This window comes from Lichenostomus cassidix, chromosome 1 (genome assembly GCF_008360975.1).
Source record: "Lichenostomus cassidix isolate B80296 chromosome 1, HeHo_3.0, whole genome shotgun sequence".
NCBI lineage: Eukaryota > Metazoa > Chordata > Aves > Passeriformes > Meliphagidae > Lichenostomus > Lichenostomus cassidix.
Genome location: NC_139479.1, coordinates 105,811,760 through 105,834,956, shown reverse-complemented (window position 1 = coordinate 105,834,956; position 23,197 = coordinate 105,811,760). Strand labels below are relative to the sequence as shown.

Sequence of the window (23,197 nt, the reverse complement as noted above, 5' to 3'; positions counted from 1 at the left end):
AATTACTGTCTCCCGTGTTTAAGATCTGGCTTAGGCTTGCTTTGCAGAACACCTATGATTTCACACTAAACTCAGTGTACTACTGTAACCTCTCTTGTTACAGATAAAAACATAATTCAGTTTTGGATCTAACATAAACAGGATCATTATGTTTAGAGAGTGTTCCAAAGCCTGCTATCCAAGCAATCTGTGGCATATAAATAATGCAAGACCTCTTCTTTCTCCAAATGACTTCAGTTCAAGCACAGACTCAGAAAGATGGAAGCCCAAATTTATACTGCCATTACAAAATTCAATCTATTTCTGGTTCTCCAATTGAATTATGACTCAGAGGCTTCCACTGTTTTCTGCACCAACCCACATGCTCCCAGTCTTTGCCATCCATGCAGAAAAGAATCCTATTTGTCAATATTCCTGAGCTTTATTATTATTATATTAAAATAGCAGCAAATCCCAGCTAATCTGAAAAGCTTCATCTTTTCTTTTAAAAGAAAGTAAGGTAGAAAATGGGTCTTATTTCCCCTCTCCCCCTGACCTCTGAACCACAACCTCCTTGCCACTAAAGCGTTCAACACCTCATTTAATCTCTCCTCGCCGCATTGGCACAGCACTGCAAAAGGAAAAGGGAAAAAAATAATCTGGGGACTTCATCAATTTTTCATGAATTTTCATTTAGGCCAAAGCCCCCTGTAACAGTGGTCGATAGATCAAGCTGCTGTCACATATTTAACACCTGGGGCTGCAGCTGCTCTCCCTGGGGAATGCCGCTGACTCGGGCTGGATCAGAGGCAGCCCAGCCAGCGCAGGGACCTTCCCGCTCCTTGCCCTGCTCACATGTGGCGCCCCGGAGCTCCCAGCTGAAACCCTAGCTACAGCCACTGCTGCAAATGGGTTTCCTGATATTCCCGATGGAAAACTCCACCACGTAGGGTCGATCGCCTCAGTTGGTGCGATGGGAAAAAAATGTGCTTTTATTTTAGAACTTCTGGCGTTCAAATACGAAAGTAGTTTGGTGAAAGACCAAACTATTTCAAGCCTACTCCCCTTTCTGAGATCTCCGAAGAAAATATGAATTTCAACAAACGTCTAATAATGCCAACCCTTGTTCAATTTCAGTTAAAAAATTCTATGGACAAAATCAAAAGAAATAAGTTATACTCTTTTGAATACAATTCTTCATAGAGGTTTTAAGACTAGAACATCTGTTTTTAATGATTTAACCATAAAATAAAAATCCTATACGAGAATTTGCCACGTACACATTGGAAAACTGGTAGCATTAGCATTTTTTCCTTCTGAGGAAGCTCCTACTCAAAATCTGCAAGAAGCACACCATGAATTAATGTAATAAAATAGGATAAGTCATATCAATCCTAAGTTGTACCTTCAAGTAATGGGTTTGTCTTCAAAATACCAACTATTTCTTCTTAAATGTCTTTACGGAAAAGATAGTCTAAATTGAAGGCAAAAATATTCTAAAAGCATATTCAGAATATTAATGATGGGGTTTTTTAAAGTTATTTTCCAAAGCACAGTTCTTCACAGTTTTACTAGCATGGAGAAATTTTTCTAAGGACATACATACTTTATGTGCCTTGGAGGGGCTGGTACCTAAATTGATCATATTTGGGAAAGCTGTTAATTATCACTCAACCAAAAAGAGTTTAGGGACTTCAGGAACGTGAAAAAACTCACTCCAAAAAAACCAAGGGGCAAAAAGACTGTGTTCAAGATGGGCCACACCACGGTTTGAATCAATTCCCAGCAGAATTCCACTTCTGTCTTTGCACATAACTATGGATACATCAGAAGACTTTTATTCCCACTGCTTTTGTGGCAGGTACCCATGGAGGGGGTAAGAAAAAAGAAGGAAATAGAAGAAAATGAATCCCAATTAACTCTGTTTATCATATTAATGCATAAGCACGAAATACAAACCAAATAAATATTTCTTCATAAATCATTCAAAAGTTGCAAGAGCACATTATTAGCAACTGCCAATTTAATAAGCAAAGTAAAACAATTACAGATTCTTACTCTAAAACAGCACACTCAAGCATTTTAAACCTGTGAAAACCAGCAGTTTGTCTCTAATGGCACAATTTGAGGCCACCTACAGTCAGATAATAATCCAGAACCCTGTTGTCAGTGAAGGACAACCATCCTTTTTTCCTGGTGATGAAAACAGCTTGGCTTAGTGTGGAAAGAGGAGTTTTCAACACCATGACAGAGAGCACAAGTCAGACCAGATCATGTGTGGCCAGCCCAGCTCCCATGGACAGGGCTGCAGCATCCAGGCAACTCAAATTTTCCAGCAGGAGTTGAGAACAGGTGAATGAGGACTCACTGCTGACAACAGCCTGTCACCAGCAACTCATTTCCTGAGCGTGCAAATAGACTGCTACACACCTGTCTATCTTCTTCAGCCCAGAAATGCTGACATTGGGAAAAAAAAAAGCCTCAAAATAACTCTTCCCTGAAAGTCACTTGAAAGCCTGGTTTAGAACCAAAACTTACCTCAAAACCAAGCAAAAACTGTTTGCTATAATCTGCCAAAGGGATGTCTTTGATACACACCAAGTACTTCCACGTACTTTTAAAAATCACAGCAGAATCTCTAAAATCAAGTAAACAAGCAATGTGCGTATTATTAACATTTTTCTTCTTTGATGAAGACCTTTCTGTAATCGCAGCCATGGTACTGCTCAAGGAGAGATAAAGCACTGTTGAAGCGAAATAGGAGAGCCTGCTTTAGGCTGCTAAACCCTTTAATTGGGGGATTCAGGCAGTTAAATTTCAAAGCTAAGAAAACAGTAAAAGCACAATGTTATCACAAAAACTTTGGCCATGGTTTCAGGTATCAGGTGTCACATTCACATTGATCCTGCCCTAAACTGCCTGACAAAGGAGCACAGCTTTATTATTTTTAAAGTTTTCTACTATCTCCCATACAATTCATGCCTGACCTGCCACCAGCTACAGTTGTTAAATAAACTCCAGAGACTAAAAATGTAACCAGAGTCTCTCAGCAGTCAATGAAGTAGACATCAGTGAAAAACTGGTAAGATATAGAGCACATTTAAATTCACAAAAAAAGAGTCACTTCAATTTGATGACAACTGGAACAATCCTTTGAACTTCAACAGGAGATCCTGAATCTCAAAAAGATTATAATAAAGATTTCAAGCATTTATGCCTCTCTTAGGATTTCTCAACAGAGAGTTGAAACACTTGTAACAAAGACACAAAGAATCCAGTAAATTTATCTAGTCATACTCACCCAGATTTCAGCCTTCCTTAAACTGGTTTCTCCTCAGCTCCCAAATACCTACCAAAACTGAGTAACTTTCTGTGATGCATTTACTGGCACATTTACTTGTGCTTTGATCATGGGCCAAAACTGCTTTAATTTTTGTTTGACACAGTTTTGAATCTAGGTTACAAAAGGTGAAATGTAGCGAACAAGTCTGTTCTACTTGGCTTATTCCATCATTAAAACGTTTAAAAAATGTCATTCTCTGCAATTACTGAGAAAACAGAAGCCTCAAAATCACACCACATTAGCTATAAATGTCTGAAGACTGAATTAAGAATAATGATTTCTCTTCTGTGCTTCCCCCCTTTAAACATACCATCTACTGTGGACTTAAATCCATTCTTTATCAACTAAACAACACAAGTTTGTTCCAAAGCCCTACTTCAAACACATTTTACCAAAATTCTGTCAGATGAAGTGCCTGTGGGTGAAAAACTCAAGCCCAGCAAGAAGAGAACATGCATAAATCTATTAAAATACAATTTTATGTGAAGATGGAAATTCTGAATAAAAAGATCAGTGTTGATTCAACCCATACAATTAAGCAACAAAAAAAACTTGTATTTTATGTCTGATGAGCTTGTTTGCTGTGTGAATATAATGAATGTATCTGCTAACTCTACTGGAAGCAGACTGCTCATGCCAGGTGGGCTCTGAAAGAGCCCTGTGACTTCTCTGTCAAGACAAAGAGAATCGATAAAGAGCAAGACTGCTCTGGATGATATGAGAAATGGCCAACAATTTCACTTGCCATTCACATAATGAATGAGGCCTGGGTCAAGTTTATGATAGAGGAGCATATATTGAGGTTTCCTGCAGTACAGAACATGGGTCACCAAGATGCTGTCTGCTTCTGTTGAGGTAACAAATGATGAGATAAAGAGAAACAGACAGAGCACCTTAGATTAAATGACAGGTATTTTTCCACATTAGTTCCAGTATAACCAACTCTAGACATAATTTAAAAATTAGATTATTCGTCAGAGGAAGATTATCCTTTGTCCATGTTTGTGCCAATCATGATTATACACCAGCTAGAACCACATTTCAGTATAAATCACCTATTCTATACAGTCACTACCATACAGTCACATGTGAAAATGCCTTGACTGAGATCAACAGCTAATGACAAAATGCTGTACTTATCACAATTTGTTATCTCCCCGGATGCTGACCGTGTGCAAGAGTTGAGTGACAGCATAAAAGCCACCATAAAGTTTCACAGAATACTCAACAAATAAAACTACTCACATGCCACTTCCAGAGACGCGTTGCGACTCACAGCTTCTCCAAGGTAGTTCCTTGCTACGCAAACATAGCTTCCCTCGTCGGGTTTACTCCTGCGGCCGTGCACGATGCGTAAGAAAAACAAAGATCCGCTGGGCAGCAGCATCCGGTGGGAGCGCGGATCGTCCTTGTCCGTTTCCACCCTCTCTCCATCCTTGTACCACTCGATGGTGGGAGTCGGCCGTCCTTCAGCTTTGCAGTTCAGAGTGGTTGGCTCTCCTTTCGACACTATCACATCTGAAGGGTGCTCAACAATCCGCGGTGGAAAGTCCTCTTGGCGGAGACGGGATCCTAAAGAGGGACAGAGGGAAGGAAGAACAATTTATTTGTGCTTTAGGCTTCACGGCTTCACAAAGAGTTCTCGCAAGTTACCTTTTCAATGTCACAAAAACTTAAAAAAAGAGAAAAAAAAAAAAGGAAAATATCTGAAGTTGCTTTGTCTGATATTGGAGACTGTATCAGACACTTCCTATCTGAAAACCTGAGATGGACTACAGGTACAATCCTCTACAGCATTATCAAATCCATACCAGCTGCAGACTGCACTTAGAGGAGGATGCGTTGCACGTGCATGTATGACAAACTATTTTTTTTTCTGATAAGCTTCCTATTTACATTTACTTCTAGATAACTTTGTGCTTCCAGATACCTCTCACAGCTACTGCTTTCTCATCCGTTCATCTGCCAGATTCAATAGGAGGACATCCAAAACCACTGTATCTTACCACCCCCATCAGTTAGCAGTTCTTTGAAGTTTTATATGTATGCTTGCTATCGCTTTTCCACAAACAGGCCAGGTATGGAGATGGAAGGGGAATAAAAGGACCATTTCAAATGTCCTTTGGAAATTGTCTTTACTTTAGAAATTTAGAAATTTTAGAAATTTTCCATTTCAGGATTGCATGTTTACACACACACACACACAAAAACAATATAGGCCAAGAATCATAGAATAGCTGGGGCTGGAAGAAAGCTTAAAGATCATCTCATTTCAAACCCCTACCATGGGCAGGGACACCTTCCACTAGATCAGGTTGCTCAGAGCCCAGTCTAACCTTGCCTGGAACACTTCATTCAGCATTAATGTTACAGATACTCTCCACTCCTGCATATCTAATTAGACTACGTGAGCCTGGCAAAATATTTCTGCAATAGTTACAGCAGTTTGCGCCTCTTCATTGGGCTTCAAAAATAGTCTTCTCTAGCATGGATCCTGAAAATCCTTTAAGCGGAGCTGCCACGCTGCTACAATTGGTCTGCGCTTCTTAAATACAAGGTAAACCAGCTTCTGCAGGTTAGTGAAACATTTGTCTCAATTTTCTGATCAGTGGTTTTGCTGAGTCGCAGAAAAGCAATTTAACATCAATGTCTTAATTATATTCCAGGCCCTACATACTTTAAAATATTTTCAATGCCTCATTTACTACAAAAGTTATGAGGAAAGGCATAAAGATCCATTCAACAGAGTGAATCCACCTTTGGACCTCTGTTTTACTAACACTCAGGTCATTAAACTAAGGCTTGCCATAGTAGTTAAGTGTTACATTGCTGTTGCACAAATTGGCTCTTTCAGTGGCTTCCAGAGTCTAGTACCAGAACGACAAAAAAATCCATAATCTGCAATGCCTGTACATGAAAAACCATAATCTATAGCTATGCACAGATGAACTTATGGGACACCTTGAAGAGAAAGATGTATTTTATTCTCCCTTCTATTGACAAAAAAAATATCTAATAGGACAATCTGCAGATAAAAAATAACCTTAGCCCATAACCCCATACACAACATTGAAAAATACTAAAATCACAATTACAGTAAAACATAAACATCTAACAGCACATGGGACTAAAAAGCCAATTTCATACACTGATTAGAAACATTTATAATACTCCAGACATAAATTTACCAACCTAATTCACTGCTTATTCTGAAAAAGCAAACAAAATCTCAGTAGTTGTGTTAGGAAGTTTCTATTAACAGTATCATAAAGTAAAGGAAAGCGGAGATGTTTCTGAGATATGAGAGGGACTTAAGTCAGAGAACAGATACAACTGAGTTTTCATAAATAGTAACACAGGGTAACAAAATTAGTAGCAAGAAATGCAAAATGCTAATCCAAAGTATTAGTTTTCTTAAACATGAAGGTTTGTTGATCATATTCAAAACTCCTAGAAGCCCATTCTGCACAGACTTGAAGGCCATATTCAAACTTTTGCAAAGGGCTTTCTCCCATTAAAAGTTTCACATTTCTGCGATAGCTGGGTTTACCTTCAGCTATCCAGGGCTGCAAGGAATTCCCCTTATCATGCACTTAGAGCATGGGGAAGCAAAACACATCCAGGTCAATCACAGAGCACACCAAACTCCCTCCTTCCAAAGTGAACTGAGCACCAACAGGTATTCCCAAAGGTTATGTTGATTTAGCAATAGCAAGGGAAACCAAAAAGCTTGGCTCCATTGCCTGTCTCTAGACACTGTCTGTGTATCAGAATGTGACAGCCCTAAGTGGTGCTTATTCTAGTTTTGATTCTTTCACTGTGGGTTCCCCTAATACCCTTACACCACTACGACCTCATTTAGAAGGAGCAGAAATTCTATTATCTCCATGAGCTGTCTGGGCTGAAGATACTTTTACAGCAGTACAAGATGCAACCATGACCTTGAGCAGGCAGCTGTGGTGTATCCTAGCCTACCCATACAGCTTCCTTCTCCATTCTTCCCTCCAGGATTCCTATCTGGTGCATGCATACAGCATGTAAGTAACCCCTGAGTTTAAGAGTCCTTAAGTCTTCACTGTGATAGACTGCAATGATTTCACATGAGTGATTATATACCAGTGAGCAAACCCAAAACTCTTATAATATTAGTATTATTGGAGTGAGTCCAGTGGAAGCTTCCAGTGCCTCATCACCCTCATAGTAAAGAATTTCTTCCTCATATCTAATGGAAACCCATTCGCAGTTTAAATCATACCTCCTCGTCCTGTCACTCCAGGCCTTGTAAATAGTTTCTCTCCATCTTTCCTGTAGGCTCCCTTAAGCTACTGGAAGGCCACAGTTAGGTCACCCCAAAGCCTTCTCTTCTCCAGGCTGAACAATTCCAATTCTCCCAGCCTTTCCTCCCAGCAGAGCTGCTCCATCCCTCTGATCACCTAGGTTCCTCCTCTGGCCTGGCTCCAGCAGCTCCCTGTCCTTGCTGTGCTGGGAGCCCAGAGCCGATGCAGCACTGCAGGTGGGGTCTCAGCAGAGCAGGGCAGAGGGGCAGAATCTCCTCCCTGCCCTGCTGCCCACGGGGCCTTCGCTTCAGCCCAGCACATGGCTAGCTTTCCAGGCTGCCAGCACTCATTGCCAGCTCATGTCCATCTTAATGCTGTTCTATGTCATGTTTATGTGTGAGTAAATTAATCTTCGCTTTAAATTGAACATCGACTTACCAACTTGCATTGTCTAAGACACTGCAATACAATGTTTTGTCACGCTAACAAACACAGCTTTCATTTTCAGATACCAGAGCCTGCTAAGTATGGATAATTGCTGACCTGAAAAGTGCTGACTGATGTGAAACACTGTAGGTTCTCATAATTAAAATTGGTGACATTATAGATTTGTGATAAACCATCACTTCACAGGTAGTGAACACTTGCATTCATAGCTAGCTTTTCGTGAATAATTTCTGCAGTAGTCATTGCTAATGTCCTTTGAGGTCAGGACAATGACTAGGAGAAGCCCAGCCTCATACTTGAACTGAGCAAGCGGAAACTGCTGGGGGACACATTTTGTTACAAAATAGCAAGAGAAGGCTCCAGTTAAATGTCCATGTGCAGCACAGGTATTGAAATATATTCATCAGCTGTCTTACACTCTCCTTCCTGTCTTACGAATTTGCATACTTGCATATTCCTAACCAAACTACGGAAAGAAAGTAAGAAAAGTGAGGAACATTGACAAAAGCAGAAAAAAAAAAATGTAGGCTGCATACTGTACTTTAGGAATCAGACTGCTTACTCTTCCACTCCCCTACTGTAAGTTGCTGTGTTGGACAAGCCACTCCTTGAGTATCACCTCCAAGACCTTTAAGAAGTGTAAAAGACAACAATCACTCATTCATTTTGACCAGTTCAACATCAGGGTGCCAATTAAGTCAGGCTATCTGCCATGACTACCAAGGAGCCTCACCGATTTGCTGTTTTACGCTCAGACTTCCTCACAAGTTTCCTCAGAGATCCAATGTACCATACAGTTACAGCTACACTATTAACATATAAACAGAATGCCTATTATATTCAGTTTAGCCTGCTGATCCTAGAGTCAAATAATCCAAAATAAATTAATTGGATGCAAGAACTTTTATTAATAGAAGAAACAGATTTGCAGTAGAGACACAGAAGCAAGCACAAAAGGAGGCTAAAAGGAAGAGTCAATATTCTGTTCTTTTTCACTATATTTCCACAGAGTTACTATGCAAGCCCTGTCCTAAGAGGAATCACAGAATGGTCTGATTTGGAAAGGTCCCTAAAGATCATCTAATCCCAACCCCCCTGCCATGGGCAGGAACCACTTCCACTAGACCAGGTTGCTCAGAGCTCCATCCAGCCTTCCAGAGATGGGGCATGCACACCAACTCTGAGCAACCTGTTCCAGTGTCTCACCACCCTTGCAGTAAAGAATTTCTTCCCACTGTCTGATATAATCCTACTCTCTGTCAGTGTGAAGCCATTCCCCTTATCCTGTCACTCCGTGCTCTTGTAAAAAGTCTCTCTCCATCTTTCTTGCAGGCTCCCTTCAGGTGGAAAGGCCTGGAAGGCTTCAATTAGGTCACGTGCTCTGTGTGTAACACACACAAATCATCACAGACAAAGGCATTTGGCAATTAATTTTCTCATCCTCCTAGTCCACTGTCTTTCAAACTTCTAGGAAAATGCTTTCATTTATTGCACTTTACATTCCTCCAGTTTCAATTTACTTCACGTAAAGACCAAACATTGATTTAATCTATTAAGCCTACTCTAAACAAGCAGCTACCACATTAATGGTCTCTCACACCAACGGTATGAGCAACAGTACAGACTAAATTCAGAGACATTAGATTCATTTCTCAAATCAACAAAACGTTCACGGCTACTGGGACAGTAACCACTGAGCAATTTTAAATAAAAAGTAATATTGCATCAGTTCACATGGTTAACACTCTGAGATGGTATTTCATAATACAGATTCCTGAACTGCCTTCAAGGACCTCCTCAAAATTCCCTCTTCTCCTCTGACTTTATCAGCACCTGTGATCACTTATTACCATCTGATATCCCATTTATTTGCATCTCTAATTCTCTTCCAGCTTTTGCCTACCTGATTTCCTCTATACAGAAAATCTCTCCCTCAGCTGACCTCCAAGACTACTACTCCTTTCATATCCTTTCAAGGCTCTCATTTTGATTCCTTTAACATTCCAAACATGTAGCATTAATATACTTGGATGAAAACAGAAAGTTGGGTCTGGATTTTCAATAACAGGACCAACAGTCATTTAACACTATGGGTACCAGAGATCATCCCTATTACAGAGCTGCCACCTATTCTTCTATCTCACGTGTTGTTCTCACACTATTGCTGTGAAGGGGATGTTTAAAATGGGACACAATGTTTCACATCATATCATATATTTGAAATATTTCCAGTCCAAGAGTTCTGAAAGGTCACATTGAACAGGTGCATTGTATATTTAGTTCAGAAAGAAAGTGTTGACAACAAGAGCAACAGAAGTTGTTGTAACAATGGAACTTGAAAGACAAATTCATAATATAGTACAGAATCACAAAATCATTTAGGATGGAAAAGACCTCGAAGGTAACAGAGTCCAACCTTTTACCAGTCACCACCCTGTCAACTACATCATGGCACTGAGTGCCACATACAGTCATTCCTTAAACACCTCTAGGGATGGTGACTCCACCACCTCCCTGTCCAACCCATTCCAATGTTTAACAACAGTTCCTGTAAAGAAATGTCTCCTCATGTCCAGCCTGAACCTCCCCGGCACAGCCTAAGGCTATTCTGGTTGTCTGGAGGAAGAGAGTGAACCCCACCTGGTTACACCCTCCCTTCAGGGCATTGTAAGAACTGTAATGCCACTCCTGAGCATCCTTTTCTCTAGGCTGAACACCCTCAGCTGCTCCTTATATGAGTTATGACTGTTTTGTGCTTCTGATAGCATTCTGAATGTGTTCCCTCCAAGAGTTTGCCAACAACACATGTTCTCCCTGAGACAGTGCAAAAGGACTGTTTATCAAGAAGAAAAACAGCAGAACTGTGATAGGGAAAAAAAATCTCCTACAACAGAAAGCTACAGATGCAGGAAGGAAAAGATCTGTGTATATTTGATTCTACATAGAGGACAGTTCTGTACATATATTTAAATGCCGAAGAACCTTTTATGCTAGCATCTTGGTTTATTTTCACTGCATCAATTCAGAAAAATTTGAAATTAAGGTTTTAAAATCCCAATTAAAAGAATAATGTGCTTTAAGGACAGGATGGACAGCTACAGAAGTGTCTGCAGAATCTCTTTTGGCTACATCAGACCTGTCCCATGGCCAGGCTCCAGCTCTTTTTTGACTTATGCAGACTCTGCAAAGACAATCCCACAGCTGCTTAGCTAAATCTACTGAATGGCAGTCACTGTTCATTTTCCCACTTCTTCATATGCCTCATTCCACGTGAGAAGTACTTTTCAGAAACACTTATTGCACACATTTGTTTGAGGTAATGAATAAGTCTGTTGCTTTCACCACCCTTTTAGGCACAGAATTGACAAGGCAAACTGAGATCTCAAATAGAGATCCAGTCAGTCACATCTGAGTTCGAAAAAAAGATAATGTGCAAAAAGTCAAGATAATGAGAAAACTCTAATGGAATAGAGGCTGATGTACTGGCATCAGGCTGATTATCTGAGATACATTCCTCTAGGCAAAGTGGAAAGGCAAAGACGACATTTTGAAAATTTATCCTTTACAATCTCTCCCCCTCCTCTGAGATTTGGCAGATGAGAAAAGACTCCAGTGATACGACTGTTTCCAAGGTAAGGCTTTTATTCAAAGCTGTGTCAGCTATGACAAGGTCCTCTGAAAGCTTTTCCTCGAGCAAAATTAATCCATTAAGCAACACATCCAACTTCCCCAGGACATGTGCCTGCAGATAAGTCACCTTTCCTATAGTGTGTGTCTGCCAAGAAGGTAAAGCAGGAAATGCTGACAAAAAAGATCAATAACTGTCATTAAAAACATTGACCAAATCTTATTGGAAGGTTGATTTCATTAAGTTTCTCTTGTACAAAACTGTGACTTTGCTAAGCAAGGTGTAATCAACTTTACTATTAAAGAAACACTGCAAACATAAAACTCCAATTCTTTTTTTGTAATGTGAAAAATAATCCAGTGCCCCAGTTGAAGCAACCTATTCCTAGTACAAAATTATTTTTATAATAATTTTATACTAGGGAAAGCATTCCAAAATTGACATAAAGGCTTAATGCAATTTTACTCTAATTCACTTTTCTTCAATTCTTTTCACATACCAGCATTGAAGTGTCATATTTCACTTTTTTGCAGAGTCTTACCACACCTCAAAATTTATTTCCAGCACACTGCCTGGGACGGAACAGCATGTTAGGGATGCAGTCAAGAGAGGAGGAGTGAGCACAATAGCCCTGAAAACTGGAATATAGATTCACAGACAAATGATTAATCTTTTTTTCCCCAGGTGAAAAGTGATGTTATAAATACAAGCCACTGCTTCAACGAGAAAGTTACATCGATTTGTTTATTGCAAAGCAGTATGGTTTAGAGTTCAAGTCAAGAAATAAAATATCTACCAGAGGTATGCTCCCTGAAAGAAGCTAACAGACAATTATTTGCTTAATAACACACCAACACCCACACACAGACACAGGAAAAAAAATACACAAAAAACCCCAAACCACATTCACTTGTAGGTTCTTTCCCAAAAAAGCTCTGGCTTTTGAAACTAAAATAGCTTCTCCAATTCAAGTGTGGGTTTCATTAATGTCCACCAACTCTAAAGTTCCCTTGGGAGCCTTTCCAAATCACTGTGGAATTTAACAAAGCAAAGCATAAGTGTATGCCTGACTCTAACAAACATCTTTCAGCTCTTTTCCAGGCCAAGGATGGAAGGTAAAAAAGCAGACATTGCTGATAGACAGTGCAATAATTGATTATACAAGGCTCATCTTGTCATAGCACTGAGGAACTGGCAATGGCTCCCTATCAGTCAGGCAAAGGGAAGCTTTGCATCTTCCCTAATAACACTGGAAAAAACATTAGGCTAATTAGGACCAAGTACATTTTGCTTTTGTATAGAAAGGTTGATAACCACAAGCTCTCCAAAGTCTAAAATTTTCTACTGATAGGTGATAATGACCATCCAAGGCATTGTTAAAAGATACATTTAAAAGCTTTAAAAATGAGCAATCAGAAAAATATCAATTTTAACAGTGTTAAGCTAAAACAACAGATATAAAAAAGCTTTTAAATGACAACCTGGCCCAGATCCCTTCAAGAACCATGAGTCAAATAGTTCTCAGATTAGAATAAAATTGCTACAATCTGTGAAATCAGACTACATTTGTAAACAAATCCATGCTTCTGAAGCAGTCTTAAAATAATATTTTGAGGAAGGGAGGGATTCCTACTACAAGCACAGCAGGCCTTTTAGCTTTGGTCCTCTGAATTTTACCCTGCAGCCACTGTGTTCACTGCTGACAATGGTCACAAAGACTCCCTGGACCACACCAGCTATGAATGTCCAGGGAATTTTAAGTACACAATATCAATACTTGACTTCAAACTTGACCCAAACATCCTAAATTAACCTTTTGTAAAGTTCTAAGTAACTATCAGCCACTAAAAATTAATTTTGCAGCAAAGCTCACACCAAAATTTTACTACAATGAAGTAGTATGACAAATACCAAACCTCATTGTAATATCTTGGTTTAGAAATCTATGGATTAAATCCTTGTGATTCATCAACAATCTTTTCTTTGGAAGCTTCAACTACTTTAGAAAATTTATTCTACATATCCATGGATGAAAATATGGATCAAGCTCTGTGAAAAAAGTTTCTAATCCTACTTTTTCTAACCCCATATTCAGTAAATACACCTTCATATGCTCAAAAGTGGAAGGCTTTTAGAATTGGTATAAAACTCCTCACAGCTGTATCTCTGCTACATATGTCAAAGTACAGGAAATACAAGATTTAGAGGGATGTTTGTAATTGCCCCCTCATTTCACCTTTTACCAGCGAGCATTTTGAAAACTCGTTCAGCCACCCAATGCTTGAAAACAAACAACTTCTACAGAAAATTCAGTCACATGCTACTTCTGCCTACATAGGTCAGGTTTATAAACACCTCATATATCCCAAGCACAAAAGATCACAATTTTTATATTGGTGCTTCACATCACGCATTTGTCTTTTTATATATATATATATAAAGTTTGGCGCTTGGGTTTTTTGTTCATTTTGTCCCCCATGCTTAGAAATATTTTACTGCCAACACTGCACTTTTTTTTTTATTTGTTTTATCACCAAAATGTCACAAGTTTTCCAATGGTTATCACACTGAGGTCATATTATTGACTCTCACCACTAATAATGAGAAACAACACAATTCAAATTTGTGCACAAATACCTAACCTAATTCTAGTTTCTCCCGATACATTTATAGCACACTTATGTATACATGTAGACATACACACATATATATACTCTCTTCTGTTAGGAGAATAATTGGAGATCCTCTGCCCCAATATCCTTTCCCATGTGTGTCCCTCCCTCCCCAGAAAAACAAAGCCCAAAAAACACCACCGTTTTCCTTGTTGCTTTCCTTTATTTTTTTGCTCATGCTGAAACATGTTTCACACCTCATCATGTGTATTTTAATGCCATTTTTCTACCTTGCTACTATTACACGTGTAGCTAATAAAATACCATGGTTTTTTTATCCAAAACAGTTCATCAACTCTATTTACAAGGTGAATATTTTCTTTTTTCATTTGCCTGTTCAGAAGCCATCCAGTTATCTGTCCCATTAGATAACAAAACACAATTCTGCAACTTCTGCAGCCAAAATGGGATTTAATGTTCTTAGGCTTGGTGACAAGACCCAAACACTCCCAGAAACTGTGCCAACTGACGGATTTTTTTTTTAAGAAGCCTTCAGTGATTTTTCTCTCACCTTTTCTGTCCCACCTCTTTACACCCAAAGCTGGCACACATTAAGAAAGTATTTCCTAATACTTTAGACTGAAGGCACAGGTCCAGTGAGAGGTTTTCTTGGCCCTTGCTGCTGCTAGTGGAAGAATCTCGCCTTTCAAGGAATATGCATTTCACAGGGTCTTTCTGCAGCATTGTTTTACCCTGTCTATATTAAAAAGAGGGAGATTTTTTAAAAGAGTAAAGTTGCAGAAACTGATTCAGAAACCTCTGTGGTCTATCCTATCTTTATAGGGATCTCTGTTGATTCTACTAATGGGGCATGGCTTACTGATAAACAACCACCTCTCAGAGCTGTGGAATGGCAAGGGGACTGCTGTGACCTTCTAAAAGCTTCTTTCCAGCATAGAATTTATTTACTCTACGTTTTTCTCGATCAAACAGCACTATGCAGAAATAAGAGTGTCTGGCAGCACAGTAGGTGAAACAAACAAAAACTCCCATGCAGTTCTCAAAGTGTTTACTGTAAGCAAATCAATTTGTCAAAATAGCAGTAGAGGAAGTAAATAGAAAATATAAGGAAAGTAGATTCCACCTTTTCAGGCTGTAACCTTAGACTAATAAGTCACTATACTTAGTAAACATAACAAGTGCTGTCTAGGCAAACTTAGGAAATAAAATTCCATCTTGAAACAATGGTAAGTTGACCCCATATGACAGCCAAATCCAGCTGCTCACTCACCACCCTCTCCCATGGGATTGGGAGAAAGTAGAAGTAAGGCGAGAGACTTGTGGATTGAGATAGCGGCAGCTAAAAGGGAAGGAAAAAGCCGTGCACACAAGCAAAGCAAAACAAGAGGAATTCATTCACTACTCATCAGCAAACAGATGTCCAGGCACTTCCTGGCAAGCAGGGCCTCAGCATGCAGGACTGTTGCTTGAGAACACAAATGCCATAGCCATCAACATCCCTCCTTTATCTTCCTTTCCCTGAGTTTTTATTGCTGAGCATATGATGACATATGGCACAGAATATCCCTTTGATCATCTTGATTCAGCTGTCCCAGCTCTGCTCCATTCCAACCTCTCGCCTGCCCATACCTACTACACACTCTGCTTAGAGGTACAAATCATAAATTTTTCAGGAGACAGGTTCTTTTTTTCTAATGACTTATTTTCAACAGATAAAAAACCCTCAAACATGATAAAAGAACCTTTTCTTCCGCAAAACTAGTTTGCAGTGAATCTATTTCCTCCAGAACACATGAGCAAAATGTGAGACATTGTTGTAGGTATCTTTGACATTTTAGGTTCCAGCAATAGAGCAGTAATATGTTTTTATACCTAATATTTCTCTGATTAATAACTAAAGGACTGCAGCTAGAGTCAGATTTCTACATGAAGTAGAATCAAAGCTTCCTCGCCATGTAGGAAAACAAATCAAATATTTATGGGAAAATACAAGGAAAAGTTTAAGGTTGACACTACAATGGTGCTCACATGGAGACCAGCATTTGCCAGTGTTTGCACTCAATGTGAATATCTTAACATAGCCTTCCTACATCACACCTTTGCGTGCACCTGGGGGAGGAAAGAGAGAAAAGTCCTCTTTTGCTTTTTGCTAAGCCTCCTTCTAATTCATTATCTCATGTTCACTTCCAGAAGACTGTGGCCAGAAAAAGAATTTAGCTCAGTTTCTTTACAATCCTCGTGTACTAGTTAACCATCTTATAGGCATTTTTTTTTCCCTTTTGTATTTTTTCCCCATCCAGCTAAAAAACTCAAGATTTTGGGTCACCTTTCAGAGTTTAAAAAAACCCCAAACATTTATCTTCTAGAGTAAGAGAAATGCACTTAAAATCCAACATTTCTGTCTGCAGACAGTTTTGTACACCTGAGGACAAGTCCCACATCAGGTGTTTCAGGTAGAGCACTTTTCTTCCACACCTGTTTCTCTAGCCAAGATCTTAGAGGTGCACACACACCAACTTTCTTAGTTTTCTCCTGCTATTAAGATCATAGCTAAAGTTTGGTCATTAGCCACAATGCTATGCAATGACATAAAATATATTGTACCTTTTAAAATATGTGAGAAGGAGGATTACTAGTGGTAGCTAGCTGTATGGATCAAGGCAGGACTTATGAAGATTGGTTTCAAAAATATATTTAAAAAAAAAATTAGGCCAAAAGCAGCAGCAAGCTTGAGGAAAATGACACAGATCTAGTGTAACAGTCAACTGTAACTAGCTCGGCTAAAGAGAGATTTCCATTTCTTGGCACAATAACAAATCCTCAAGCAGAGAGGGGCTAGGGGTGAGATTTTTTCCTCTGTAAGTAACTTAATGAATGAAGTACTAATTAACATTATGGCATTGATAAATGGAGAGAGAGATTAGGGATGTACTCGATATTCAGGCCTTCCCAGATGGACCGTCAAAGCCACATTAATTCCTATCTCATTGGAGCATCTGCTTCTCCCATAATCCATTGCCCCTTGGTACAAACAACACAAACTGTTGTGACTCAATTCGATTTATATCAATCTAATTTCTTTTAATCCAATTTGTATTCCAATCTACTACCTTCTAATCACTTAAATCTTCAGCCTCCATCTGGTAAATTTTCTCTCAAAATTAACCGAGCAGATGCCTCTGCAATTGTCTTCCCCAGTCAGGCTAATCATGCCCTGGCAGTGGCCTACAGAGCTCACTGAATAGGTACGTGACTTACAGCATTGCCCTTCTTATTACAAGCATGGCGATGCAGGAAGGCCATTTTGTCTGTCATTAATTGGTTAATTTGCATAACACTGCCAGGGAAAGATGCCTGGGAAACAAAAGCCAAGAGTGGAACGCTTCAAGAAGGCAGTGTGACATGCTCCTCATTAGTCACATGGCCATTACACTTTGAACCATCTATTGTTTGAGGTAACAAACCCCAAACTGCATTACAGCTAAATACATAACAAACATCTACACACGATGTTGGACTGCATGAGTTTTGGCACTGCTGCCATTGAATATGCAGAGAACACGGGGGCTGTCCAAACAAAATTCCAAGAAAAGTGCAGGATGCTGAGAAAATTAGAAAGCACATTGTCTTGCCAAAACTTCAGTTCCTCTCTCAAGTACATGAACTTTCACAATGCTACAACTACACATGCAAACAAAGCCAGACTTCCTGACTACAAAAAGCTTTTTTTCCAAAACTGTTCCCCTGGACAATACAGGCCACAGGTTATTCAATAAGTAGGAGGAATAAAAGGATTAAGCTAACTTTCTCAGCCAAGGATAGTTCAAATTCTGAGCCCTAAGCAAAATGCAGAAAGAGAAGTGCCACTGCTTTAAAACTGGGTCCTGCACTAGGAACACAATGTTGATCTTTCCCCTTGATCAATGCTGTGACATCTCCAAAAAGCTGATGGTATGTTCAGCAAAAAGTAGATTTCATCACTCAGGTATTCAGATGATCACAGACTGCCAAGGTTAGACAGTTTTTTTCAAATCTGTTATTTGGAATTGTTGAAGGAAAACATGCAATGTGCCACTTGTTTTTCTCAAGCAATGTTAAGTGAAGAGAAATGATGGAAACACAACAGGTACTTAATAAATAGTGAGGGAAGCACAAGAAAGAACAAGCTGGGCCAGTGGAAGAGGAAAAAGAGTAACTTCTATAACATACAAGCAGGAACAAAAGGAGGAAAAAAACCTTCCACTTTGCACTCAGAGCTTTGCATCATGAGCTACATTCCTGTTGGCCCACAACCACTTACCAGATCAGCTATTAAACAAGTCCTCAGATTCAGAGGGAGGCATAATGCTCTTTTGCCCTTACAGACATATGAACCTTCAAATTTTATATATATTTTTAGAACAATATAAATCTGACTAACAAGGAAGGGTCAGCCTGCAATCCTCACCATAAAAAATAAAATAAATACTTGTGTCACCCAAAATTTCTGTAGGTGAAAAATGAGTTTACCAGGACGATTTGCCTGGAGCTCACTACTGCTTCCTCCACTCCTCTCAATCTTTCACATCTACACCTGAATAAGAGGTTTCACTTATCAGCTAATAGGTACCTAGTAAATTTTTTATAACCTAGGGATAGCAAACAGTATAAATACAATGGATCCAAGCCAGGGGATGCTGAAGAAGGAAAGAGAGGGTATGCTTGGTTAAGGAGGGGGTGGAGTGGGCAGTTTTTCTTCCCCTCCCACAAGCTGTCAAGTCCTTCTGTGCACACCCCCTCCCTCATCCCTGCTAAAAACCTTCCTCTCTCTGCCTGCCATGACAGGTGGTCCAGATTTTCACTTAGAAAATCTGGCCACCCTATGTTTGCAACACCTCCCCGCTTAGTATCATCTGTGAATTTAATTAGCATGCAGTTTACCCACTCGTTCAGATTATTAACGAAGATGTTAAACAAGACACAATCCAAATAAAAAGATCCCTGTGGCAAACCAGTTGATGCCTTTCTTTAAATCAGTCTATTGCTATGTATTGTACGCCTTTATTTACAAATGTCAACCAATGATTCATTTATATGATAGCATGGATAACCAAGCAAATTTGCCTTTTGTTTTCCCAGCTAACAAGCTGTGATATACTGTATATACTAGAATTACACAGAAGTATCTCCATTTCCAAAATCCTGTATCTCTTCTACTACACATGTTATTCCATCACATTAAAATATGCAGCCTCTTGCTTCTCCTGTCTCATTTGCCCCTCTCAGCCATGTACACAGAATCAGTGCTAAATGGTGGCCAGGAAAAATCACACCATTTGTGATTATTTCTTGTGCCAATCAAAAAACAGTCCATAGAAATCTGCCAGAAGGAGAGAGAGAATCACTAGAAAAAAATAAGATTGGTAAACACATAAAATCTCTCCCAGTTTAATAAACTGGATTTGAAATGAGAGTTTAGTAGCAGCAGGAATTATGCAAGGAATATGTAAGGCAAAAACAAAATTAATTTTTATTTATGAAAAGCAATGCAAGAGCACTACTTTGAGTCACTAGCTTCCATAAGGGCATTACAATTTTACTCATCAGATGAGCAAAACTACAGTGTAGTGTCAGTGTAATGACAGGTTTTCAAATGAAAATAAATCTAATGGAGTTTCACCCATAAAGCAAATCACCTTTGGGAAAAAGACAAACAAGAACGGCAAAGAGAACCCCCCATACACCGAAGACTTAAAATTTGAGAAAACTTTATGGAATATATTACTGAATTTGCACACAAACATACATATCTATATATATGTGCATGTAATACAGACACACACAGATACACACAGCTTTGTTCATAAACCAAACCCAACTGTAGCTTAAAACATTAAGCAGAGTCCTCCCCTGCCTTTCAAAAGTACTGTGATACAAGAAACAAGCGAACATTTGAACGTCCAAAGCCAAATGCAAATTCTTTCTAAAGAAGGTGGCCACACATACCACAGGAATAAAAGCTCTCTCTTTGTTTTTCTTACAGTCCTTGCTGCCCAGAGAAGTTGTGGATGTCCCATCCATAGAGGTGTTTAAAGCCAGGCTGGATAGGGTTCTGAGCAGCCTAGTCTGATGGAAGTTGTCCCTGTCCATGGCAGGGATATTGGAACTGGATGAGCTTTAGTGTCCCTTCCAACCCAAACCATTCTATGATTCTTCTTCCAACCTACAACATTCTATGATTCCTTTCTGCTAAGTAATCACAAGAAATTTGCCTCAGAGCAGTTCCAGTAAACTTAATTAATACATTAGAGCCTCCCTATGCTTGTTTGAAAGAGCAGATTGAGTTCTGGCCCTTCCATTGCAACTGCACTGGAGCTGACAGCATAAAGCAAGCCATTCTGATCCTTCCAGTCAATGCCACGTTACAAGTGGAGAAAGTAACAGAAGCAGCACAACAGGTTTCCAAAGCTATCTTCTGATATAATGTAAATAGCCTAAGCAGAGACTAAAATAAATTCATAGGTCTATAAATTCAGTTTACACTGAACTAAAATTGCAACTCTCAAGCAGGGGTTTGCAACCTCCTCTTAACTGACCAGCAGCACTCCTTAGCAGCCCCAAAATAAAACACTCCATACCACGCTATCCTACACACTGTGCTTTTACAAACTCATGGATAGGAACATCATTTAGTTGAAAGACATATTTCAAGCAATATAGTAGTAAACGGAAGCCTAGCATAGGGGAGAATACATAACGCCACGAAAATGCTTCGAAAAAGACTAAACCAGTAATTTTTGCACGCTAATGTAATTCTCGAGTAAGTTTGCTCACAGATCTACAGTTAATACCCATGTCTGCAGAAGAACCTAATTTTACATGGCCTGTCTCAAGAGACCTAATCCACTCTTCAATGAGTGAATCACAAGCAGAAATTGTTCTTTTCTTTCATATTACTTAAACAATGCAAACTGACACTTATTTTCAGAAGTCAGGTGTGTATGATTTATTTGAAAACTGAAACAAGCATATGTAACTTCCACTAAGTGAAAGTTATAATACATTTAAACAGTTTGTGGTTTACCATACACAGGAAAATCCTCAGACACTGGTGACCTATCACCCTATTGTGAGAGTCTTCCACTCTCCAGAACAGACAGTGCTACACACTAAGACAGCTCAATCTGCAGATATTTACAAAAAAGGAAAGGGCCACTGTGTCTAACCATTAACAGGAGTCAAAGAACCCATGAAGCAGTGCCACATCTGCTGCCTCCTCAACACCAAAGAAACAGTTGGTGCTAATGCACGATTAGAAGCCGAGAGAAATGCAACAAAAGTGTATGCAGGTGGCAGAGGTCACCGAGGGACAGTATAAAGGAAAGAGAGGGTCAAGTTATTATCTGGAATGCATCCACAGGGCACAGCCATCTTTTAAATCAGTTTTTATAATAGCCGTGCCTGTATTGATTTAATATCTTTATGCTATGAATTTACTGAGCGCACCATGAAGAACTACATCAAAGCCTGAGTTGTGAAACCAGGGCTTGTTTCCTTTCCTTACACAAGGTAAGGAGATTATGTCCTACCTTGAAAGCCTCCATTTGATCTACTTTTAATGTTTTATTAGTCTTGTTTCCTATCAAAAGGCAAAACTCTGTCATCCAAACATCAAGTCTTTCAATTACAAGTCTTTGGGTAAAATAACACAAACACCACTAAAATTAAATTTTACTTTTAAATCAAAGTTTTAATATGCCTCTGTGTACATGGCAACTAAAATATTGGGTCTTTTACCTTTAGGCCTGTGTTTTTATATTCATAAAGGTGAAATGGGATGGAGGGAGAACATCCACTTAGAAGTATGGTTGCATCACACTGGGCAACACAACAGGCCTATAAAGACAAACTTTCAAGCCTAAGTAGGCACTGTAAGTTATACAAATATGGCAAATGAAATACTCATGGACACTCTTGTAAAAGTAGAGAAAACCAGTCTAAGGTTCCTGCTTTACTTAAGGGAAGGTGAGAGCAGGCTCACGCTGGCAATAGGGAACCATTCCCAAGTCAAGCCTCTTTGGCACTTAAAACACAGCTGACAAAAAGCTATTCCTGCTGTATCAGTAATTGCCACTGACTGCTTGTTCCACCACTTGCCTCCCTCCTCCAGAACGAGAGAAATAAGAGCAATAGTTCAAAGAGGCAGAAACAAACAATAAGGGTCATCTTAAGCCCTAAGGTCAGGCTTTATGTTTCAGGGTAGGGGAACCCGAAGTAAAACAGTTACAACTTCCCGGTGACCCTGGAAAGGAAGTTAGTTAATATTCATGTTGACAGAAAAGAAGAAAGGATTAATCATGTGGAATTAGCATTTTCATTGAGGAGCTTGGTTGAGTCTTGTGTTCTACTTTGAGAGAAAGACAACTGCTTCACACCAGCATTTTACATCTCTCATTTATCGAAACAGTGCAGCTTGCTCCTAACTGTCATTAACTGATGAATAATGAAAGACTTTACTTTTACCTCACATTAATCATGCAGGACCCTCTGTCTCTCCATGCCTGAATGTGGGTCCTGAACATTTTTTTTTAATTTTATTAATTTTTAATTCATGGGGAGTAAAGAAAACTGTTTAATTAGATTTCAATTCTATTGGGAAAAAGTTGTCTCAAATGAAAGGCCATCACCTAAGTATTTTCACCTCACAATTTTAAAGTGCCACTGTGCACTATTATGTCTCAAATTGTGTCACATTTGTGCTAATTTCAAGCCATCTCTTCTATTACACAAATAAATGGTTAAAAAAAAATCCTCCCTCTAGTTACCTAACATAGAGAAAAATGGTATAATGATTGAAACAAGTAAAACATGCAGTCTTTATCATTACTATCATAAAGTAAAAACACAAACA

General features: G+C 39.2%; 1 protein-coding gene across 1 annotated transcript in view; it reads right to left on the bottom strand.

Moving 5' to 3' along the window:
* Positions 1-23,197, bottom strand: part of ROBO2 (roundabout guidance receptor 2) — a 1,017,279-nt gene that overhangs the window by 388,818 nt on the left and 605,264 nt on the right. Inside the window, exon 4 of the mRNA XM_085050027.1 lies at positions 4,568-4,894. Within this exon, the coding sequence (XP_084906153.1) occupies positions 4,568-4,894 (327 nt within the window). The remainder of the gene's footprint in view (positions 1-4,567; positions 4,895-23,197) is intronic.